We start from the raw sequence: 9,328 nt of genomic DNA, 5'->3' as shown, positions 1-9,328 counted from the left end.
TGCACCATCTCACATGGTCGTGCTTCTGCCGGCCACTGGTGGTGACCAGACCATGTCTCTTCTCATGGGCACCCTTTTCGCCAGATCTATGCCGCATCCTCTGTCCATGACACCGAGGCTCCTGCCTTCGTGCTGCACTGCCTTTAGCACATCTTGCTAAATCCGGTTCCTCACGCTGAAACTTGCCCAGTGTTTCCGTATCTCGCTCCTTCTCCGGCGTCAACCTCATTGACCGCACATGTATTACCTCATCCTTAGCTTCCGGCTTAACTGCTCGCCTTTGCCGGCCACCTTTTCCGGGACACTTCAAAGCCCGCCTACTGCTTTCACAGCCGCTTCCATTTCCGGCCACCGACGTATCACCATTGCAACGTGGTTCAGTGGCTTTCCTCCCGCCGGAAACACTGCCTGGCTCGCCATGACCACTTCCTTGTTGTGACCTCTTCTTCACTGAGCTGGCGGAACCGTCACGCTTTTCCTGTATCGGTGAACCACTTCCTTCTCCTGACGAAACCATTTCGTCTCCATCACTGCCAACCTCTTCCCAACTAACCACTTCCTTTTCTGGTGGAATCTTCGGCACTTCCTCTAAGACCAACCGTCTGCTGAAGCACTGGTTGTCGTAACCAACAAGTGGCACTTTCCTATCGCCATAGGTTAGGATCATTATTATTATTATTATTATTATTATTATGTATTTATTACGGCCACGAGAGCCTAATTCAAGTATCATTAACAATTTGCTATCTTATAGCTAGGGTTTTACAATATTCATACAGTTTTTTCTTAAAAACTAAGATTTCATTACAGGTTTTTAAATCCATAGGGAGTTCATTGAAACATTTTAGACCTTTATAGAAAATGTTTTGTTTATCTATTTCCGTTCTAAACAATGGCAGTTTAAAATTTTGTTTATTCCTTGTATTTACATTGTGTGTTTGCTCTACTAACAATACATTTTTACTAAGGTATTCAGGTACATTACCATGCTTTATATTATAAATTAACTTCATGGAGTGAAAGAAAATTTTTTGCTTAACACTTAGCCAGTTTAAACTGTTCAGCATATCAGCCGTTCTGGCATCACTACGTTTTTTAAGTATAAATCGCATACACCGGTTTTGAAGCTTTTGAAGCTTATCAATTTCACTATCTGATATTATGAATAATATCGATGGACAATATACAAAATGTGGCTCAATAATAGATTTATATATAAGTATTTTATATTTTTTATGTAGATATTTGGATGTTCTCTGCATAATCCCAATTTTTTTAGCTACTTTCGCAACGGTGTATTTTATGTGTTCCTCAAATTTAAGTTTATTATCAATTATAATACCTAAATATTTGATACTATCTACTCTTTGTATGCTTTCATTATTTATTTTCAATTCAACGTTGAGATCATTAAAGTTTCTTCTGGTTATAATCATATATTTTGTTTTGTTAATATTAAGTTTGAGTATATTTCCGCACAGCCATGTATATAAATTATTTAGTGCCATTTGCATTTTCGATATAGCGACATTAATATTATTTTCACTTATCATAATTAATGCATCGTCGGCGAAGAGTCGAATTTCACATCCCTCGACGGCATTGACAATATCATTAATGTAAATTAGGAACAATATCGGTGCCAGAACCGACCCTTGTGGTAACCCTATGGGTACTTCCAATTCCTCCGATATCGCTGTATTTATCACAGTTCGTTGCCTTCTCTGCTTCAAGTAGCTGCTAAACCATTCTAGCTCCGTACCAGTTATACCAATTCGTTGCAGTTTTTTTAGTAATATGTCTCTATCCACCGTTTCAAATGCCCTTTTGAGGTCCAGGAATACCGAAACAACTACATTCTTATTGTTTAGCTCTTCTTTCCAATCAGCTATCACCAAATTGAGGGCTGTCTCACACGAATGTTTTTCCCTAAAGCCCGATTGTTGTTGGACTAAAATTTTATTTTCTTCGAGGTACATCATCAGTTGATTCTTGACATGTACTTCTAATATTTTGGCATCACTTGGTAGGGTATTTATTGGTCTAAGCTCTTCTGGTTGTATTGTCTTTTTGACTTTTTTGACCGGTACCACTGTCGACGTTTTCCACCGTTCTGGTACAATACCACTTTCCACACTATCATTAATAATAAGTGCATAGAAGTACCCTAAATACTCTATAGAGTCTTTCAGTACTCCATCTGATAACAGTTTTCCTTATTTAAATTCCAAAAACCGAATGCCAACTTGAATTAAAGGAACCAACACTGAAGTGAGTCAAAATGAAAATAAAAGAGCACAAATTTCTATGTAAAGCAATACTCTCTGGGAATCCTACGAGACATCTGCCGGTCATATGATCGGTCATCTAAATGGGAGATCTGCAGTCTTTTGGCATCATATTTTACGTCAGAATTTAAGAGATTTCTGAAAAATCTGACCAGTTCTTTTGTGTAACTGTGATTTTGCATCCCTTGTCAACATATGGCCTCGCTTGATGTTAACTTAAGGTCGTTGTTTTACTGCATTAAAATTGAGGGGACATTTTTACAGCGTTTTTTATGTGTATTGGTTTCTATCTGAGTGTATTGAGAATCGGTCAGTCTGAAAAGGCCTTGCAGGGAAGACAATTATCACTCAAAATATCAGATAGTAATAGTAATAGATAGTTGTTTTTGCCGAGTACCTTTCAAATCATTGGAATTAACTAAATTAATTAAGTAAACAAGTATTAACTTACATTTGTCATTTTAAAACCGCTCCAGCTTGTAAATTTTTAAATTTAACGAACTGGTTTATTCAAATTATCGTCGACAAAAAATCCAACCATGTGCCACAATCATATGTTTTCCTAATTGCAAATTCTTGCTGGCAAAATTTTTTCCCGCTCGAATTTGTAACTTCTCTCCAAGAAAAAGTCTTTTTACTCGTGATTTATTTAAATAAAACATGTGAAATTTAGTTGAATAATTTTAGCCGTTTTTATTTGCCAATTTAGCCGGTTCGTCCAAAGAGTCTGGCAACACTGTACCTCAGCGAAAATCAAGAATGATAGAATCATTGTGCGGAAATGTTGTTAATGTAATAATAAAGAAACATTTCGGGAACGGCTTTGACGTGCCCTATGTACACAAAATGCAGCGATTCGTCCCAGCGCTACACTTGCATCTACGCATCTTGTATCTTGATGGCTGTCGCAATTTAACACACAGCACTTCATTTTATTAGTTTTTACGCAGTCTTCAACTCAAAAATTGCAAAATTAACACAATTTAAACTGATTTTTAACTTATAATGCGAATTTCTCTTTCGCTGATTTGTAAACAAAGGTTTATTTACAAGTTACCACAACTGTCAATATCGGCAAAACCAAAGTAGCGGTACCACTGACAACGCCACCTTTGTTCGCTGCACCGTGAGCGTAAATGTATTTTCGCCAGTGACACCACCTTGTATAAATTCGCCTTGAAGTTACCAATTGTTCACCTATTTTTAGTGCAAAAATTCTACGTGCAAACTAGGTGTAAGACAGTTGGCGTAGTCTGGCAATAATGTAATATGTCAAATTTAGAAGCATACAATCTAGTGAAAAAGAGGAGCACAATTTTCACAATCTGTGAAAATATTTGATTTTGCAACTGATTTGGTTGTCGGGACGGCATATTACACGCGGATAAGGAACGTTTCAAGTTAGATCTACGATCATGTTACGAGTGTGTATAAATAAATCACACCGGTGAGTTCACATTACAAGAGATTATGAAACAGGCAACTAATAATATCGGTGTGGATGTCGTCATCGTTTGTTAATTTTGTTGTTCTTTCGTATATCCTTAGGGAAACTGCCCAACGTGTTACGTACCTCTGCACAAAAGTCATATGCTCCAATCATTCCACCCTATGCAACAAAGCTGTTCGCCGGCTTCCCTATGACGAGCATGGTCGGCCAGTGCAATTTCAGCAATGTGCTCCTGCTGACTTTCTTAGTCCTCAGCAGTTTGGTAGATATGGTTGGTATGCTCCGCCATCGCGTAAATATGGCATGTTAGTTGTACGTATATTACGCGGGGCTTTAAAGCTTAGATATATCGTACTTGGTGGTGCTATCGGCGGAGGAGTGTCACTAAGCAAAGTTAGTATAAATGAACCATTATTCTTTGTCTACATTCTCTTATTCGTACGTACATAAAATTTATATTTACATTGATACTGCAGAAATATGAAGAGTGGAAGGATGNTGTCACTAAGCAAAGTTAGTATAAATGAAGCATTAACCATTATTCTTTGTCTACATTCTCTTATTCGTACGTACATAAAATTTATATTTACATTGATACTGCAGAAATATGAAGAGTGGAAGGATGGTTTGCCAGATATGAAGTGGTTAGATGATGTTTTGCCGCAGGGCGACAAATGGGGTACCTTTTCAAAAAAGTTAATGGAAATTAGCAGTGTTATGAAGGATGTGGTTCAAATAGGTAAGTGGTTGTAAATAAGGTTGCTAAGAAATTCTCTCACTTAAAGATTTGCGCATCGCGTACACTAAAAATAACTTTAAATAATAAATTTTAATAATGGTGCTACTGTACTATAACTGTACCTATGTATCTAAATTTTCACAATCTGTTGAATATGATGTGTTGTCTTCTAAAGTACAAATTTTCTAGTAGTAATCTATGTGGCTTTGTCTTCGCATTTAGATCCTAAACTAAAAGAACTTGGTGAAGAGAAGGTAGCTGAATGGAAAATGTGGTTCGATAATCGTCTGGACGATGCAATTGAGGCCGCGGATTATCAAGGCAACAATGCTAGTATCACTGAATGTATGTTCATTTTAAAAATTCAATTATTAAAGTGAGAGAATTTAAAAAGCAACATAATATGTGTGCTATAATATTTCTAAGAACTATATTTATTTTAATTAGCCAAAGATGATATAAAATCCAAAGCTTCTGTGTCAGCATTAGGTCTGTCAAATGACGATAGCAAAAAAAAATATGGTAAGTGAAAATTATTTTCGGATTGACTTTTGAATTATGCAGTCCTTTTTTTTTTAGAAAATTTGCAAACACAAGTAGAAACATTGCAAACTGAAATNGCTTTTTTTTAGAAAATTTGCAAACACAAGTAGAAACATTGCAAACTGAAATCATGAACGTACAAATTAAATATCAAAAAGAACTGGAAAAAATGGAAAAGGAGAATCGCGAATTGAGGCAGCAGTATTTAATACTCAAAACAAATAAAAAAACGACAGCGAAAAAAATAAAAAAGTCGCTTATTGATATGTATTCGGAAGTTCTTGATGAACTCTCAGGCTACGACACGAGTTACTCCATGGCCGATCATTTGCCTCGCGTTGTTGTTGTTGGAGATCAAAGTAGCGGTAAGACTTCTGTATTGGAATCTATTGCAAAAGCACGAATTTTCCCCCGAGGCAGTGGGGAAATGATGACGCGTGCGCCAGTAAAAGTAACTCTCGCAGAAGGACCATACCATGTAGCGCAATTTCGTGACTCCGACCGAGAATATGACTTAAATAAGGAGTCTGACTTAGCAGAGCTTCGTCGTGAAGTTGAATTACGAATGCGAGCTTCTGTTCGTGGCGGAAAAACCGTTAGCAACGAAGTAATATCGATGACCGTAAAGGGTCCAGGCCTACAGAGAATGGTTTTAGTAGATTTGCCTGGAATTATATCGGTAAGAAAGAAAGAAAAAAAAGTGTGATATGTATATGTAAATGAAGTACTTATATGCAGCATCATATATATTTTTATGCAGACAATGACTGTTGACATGGCGGCTGATACGAAGGATTCAATTCATCAAATGACGAAACACTACATGAGCAATCCTAATGCAATCATTTTATGCATACAAGATGGTTCAGTAGATGCTGAACGAAGTAATGTAACAGATTTGGTAATGCAATGTGATCCATTGGGACGACGCACCATATTTGTATTAACCAAAGTTGATTTGGCGGAAGAGCTTGCAGATCCTGATAGGGTATGTTAATAATATTATTATTGTAACACCTTAATATTATTAATGAAATTAATTTGAATTAGATTCGAAAGATTCTCTCTGGCAAATTATTCCCTATGAAAGCATTGGGATATTATGCTGTGGTGACTGGTCGTGGTCGGAAAGATGACAGCATTGAAGCAATTAGGCAATATGAAGAAGATTTCTTCAAGAATTCCAAACTTTTTCAGTAAGTAGTATCTTTTTGTTATGTTGCTGTTATTTTTTATTTATATGTGTTTTAAGTCGGCGAGGTGTAATAATGCCTCACCAAGTGACTAGTCGAAATCTTAGCCTGGCTGTATCTGATCGATTTTGGAAGATGGTCCGAGAGACAATAGAACAACAAGCTGATGCATTTAAAGCTACCAGATTTAATTTGGAAACCGAATGGAAAAATAATTTTCCAAGGTAATTTTATAGCTCTTTTACATATCTAAAATTACTAATTAAAGAATATTTAGACTTCGTGAATCGGGAAGAGATGAGTTGTTTGACAAGGCCAAGGGCGAAATCTTAGATGAAGTGGTTACGCTTTCACAAATATCAGCCAAAAAATGGGAAGAGGCCTTGACAGAGAAGCTATGGGACAAGCTATCTAATTACGTTTTTGAAAATATTTACCTGCCGGCCGCACAGTCAGGTTCTCAAAGTAATATTATGTAAATATAAATTAGACTCTATCTTAGATGAGCTGATCCCTCTCGTTTTCCATTTTGTGGTGCATTGCAATTGACTAATACAAAAACATACATAAACATACGTTTGGATCGTTCTACGTAGAAATAACATAATGCCTAAATGTCTTGTTCGTTTGAGAAAGTGAAATAGCTTTAAATTGTAACGATTAACTATGCTTTGAAGTCCATATGTTTTCAGATTTCCATAAACTGGCATTTGCTTTGATTATCGTGCGCTTAATTTTTATTGTCTGACTGTTATGGCGATTTCGTTTCTATCGAAAAATGTTACCTTCTCCTTGACCTCTAAGCACAAACAGTAAGAGCCGGGTAACGCAAAGGCAACATTTTTTATGGAAACGAAAACGCCATTAGTTATTCAGTTTTTTGTTACATCAAATGCTCATGTGAAATAATGAGATAATTTTTACAGATTCTTTTAATACGATGGTTGATATAAAGCTCCGGCAATGGGCCGAGCAGGCTCTGCCAGCTAAATCTGTGGAAGCAGGTACATTATTTTCAAATTAAAATTTGTTTTCTCTAACGAAATGTCAATGTTATCCGTAGGTTGGGAAGCGCTTCAAAATGAATTCATTAACTTAATGGAAAAGGCGAAAAAGTCACCAGATCATGATGACATATTTGATAGTCTCAAAGGTGCTGTCGTGGATGAAGCAATCCGTCGACATTCGTGGGAAGATAAGGCTATTGACATGCTTCGAGTTATTCAACTTAATACATTAGAAGATAGATTCGTTCATGATAAAACTGAGTGGGACCAAGCCGTAAAATTCTTGGATACATCCGTAAGGGCTAAACTTGCACATACTGAAGAGACTTTAAATGAAATGCTGGGTCCCGGGCAATTTACTCGCTTAACACACTGGAAATCATTGACAGAAGACCAATCTAAACGACGTTACGTTAAAACGGAACTAGATAAAGTACTGAAAAACGATGATGTGAGTTAGCCATTGTGAAATAAAAATTAAAAGTATTTCGGTCTATTTACTATTTATGTTTATTTATAGAAACACTTACCCACTTTGTCCTACGACGAGCTAACAACAGTGCGTAAAAACTTGCAGCGTGATGGCATCGAGGTCGATACAGATTACATTCGTCAAACATGGTTCCCCGTCTATAGAAGGTATAAAATGTATTAGAAGGATAAAAATAGTCCACTTTTAATCAAATTTCTTTTTGAATTCTTTTTGAAACGAAGTTTTATTTCATTATTTCAGACATTTCCTCAAACAGGCACTGCATCGTGCAAATGATTGCCGGAAAGCGTATTATTTGTATAGTCAACAGGGTGCAGAATGTGAGGTTTGTAATATGGTGGAAAATTATTTTATTTAAGATTTCAAAAATTATTTGGTGGCTTTTAGATAAGTTGTAGTGATGTTGTGCTCTTCTGGCGAATTCAACAAGTAATCAAAGTTACTTCGAACGCATTAAGACAGCAAGTCATTAACCGCGAAGCACGCCGTTTAGACAAGGAGATCAAAGAGGTTCTAGATGAGTTCAGTGATGATGAGGAGAAAAAGGCACAGCTGTTGACGGGAAAGCGAGTCACCCTCGCAGAGGAATTAAGTACGTTTGTTAAATTGAAAACTTAATTTAAAAAATTTTACTTAAACTTTTTTTAAAACATTCTTCATTTAAAGTTAAAGTGCGGCATATACAGGAAAAATTAGAGGAATTCATCAATTCCCTTAATCAGGAAAAGTAACCCTTTGACGCTGTCTTGGATCTCTAGTCGTTATTTAGAACTCATCTCCATGATTTTGACCAAACGATTTCAGTTAATATTGTTTTTTTTTATCTTTGTGATTAATGTATTTAAAATGTGGCTTTGTTATTAAAGCGTGAAAAAAGATCAATAAAACAATAAAATAAGTACGTGCATGAAATGAAACTTAACTAAATAAAATGTGATTCGTGATGCTTGTACCGAAAAATATATTTTTTTACCTAGACTTTTGTATATGAACCAGACTTGGAAAAATTGGTATGAACCTACAATCGCTCATTTACTCCTTTTTTGATTTTTTGTTTTGTCACTGCAGACTCCTTACGAAATCACGTTATACTTGTATGTATATTTTATTGCGTAAAACGTAGCTTAGAGAGCGGTGCCCGATGAAGCGATTCCAACGACGATCCAATTCAATGTTCATCAACATTCCCACGACAGCCGGTTCTACGTACCGGAATGACTCGGGTTTTNCATTTTATTGCGTAAAACGTAGCTTAGAGAGCGGTGCCCGATGAAGCGATTCCAACGACGATCCAATTCAATGTTCAACATTCCCACGACAGCCGGTTCTACGTACCGGAATGACTCGGGTTTTACCCGACCAAGGGCTGTTGTTTCGGCGATCTAACCCCGTTTAGGTCGACGAAGTATCTCAGAAGTTGTTCGTCAATAGGGCTACATTCGCTACGTTTTCTCCTACTCAGGGCTGGCATCGAGTCAAACCCAGAAACCTACACCTGCTGTGTATGCCAGAGACGACTACACCACAACTCCAGCTCTGTCAAGTGAAATGCTTGGGAGGGGTGGTGTCACCTCAGAGTGTGCTCAGGACTACGGACACATCGGCAGTGGACCAC

General features: G+C 36.9%; 1 protein-coding gene across 5 annotated transcripts; it reads left to right on the top strand.

The window, feature by feature from the left end:
- The first annotated feature begins 3,520 nt into the window (after positions 1–3,520).
- Positions 3,521–8,666, top strand: Opa1 (Opa1 mitochondrial dynamin like GTPase). Of its 5 annotated transcripts, none has more exons than XM_017628835.1 (16): positions 3,521–3,735; positions 3,837–4,131; positions 4,342–4,477; positions 4,700–4,822; positions 4,925–4,999; positions 5,110–5,699; positions 5,781–6,008; positions 6,071–6,216; positions 6,273–6,437; positions 6,491–6,669; positions 7,140–7,217; positions 7,277–7,671; positions 7,741–7,859; positions 7,954–8,038; positions 8,101–8,305; positions 8,380–8,666. In XM_017628835.1, exons 1-16 carry the CDS (start codon positions 3,704–3,706, stop codon positions 8,442–8,444), a joined length of 2,916 nt encoding a protein of 971 aa, XP_017484324.1. In that variant the 5' UTR covers positions 3,521–3,703; the 3' UTR covers positions 8,445–8,666. The 5 variants fall into 5 exon arrangements, with proteins under 5 accessions (XP_017484324.1, XP_017484323.1, XP_017484326.1 ...); XM_017628834.1 differs by having other exon boundaries at positions 6,491–6,678; XM_017628837.1 differs by lacking the exon at positions 4,700–4,822 and having other exon boundaries at positions 3,522–3,735.
- Positions 8,667–9,328: the final 662 nt, after the last annotated feature.

The sequence above is a fragment of the Rhagoletis zephyria genome, unplaced genomic scaffold (assembly GCF_001687245.7).
Source record: "Rhagoletis zephyria isolate East Lansing unplaced genomic scaffold, Rhagoletis_zephyria_1.1 Rzeph_scaffold_06262, whole genome shotgun sequence".
Classification (NCBI taxonomy): domain Eukaryota; kingdom Metazoa; phylum Arthropoda; class Insecta; order Diptera; family Tephritidae; genus Rhagoletis; species Rhagoletis zephyria.
This window is presented reverse-complemented; position numbering and strand designations above follow the sequence as displayed.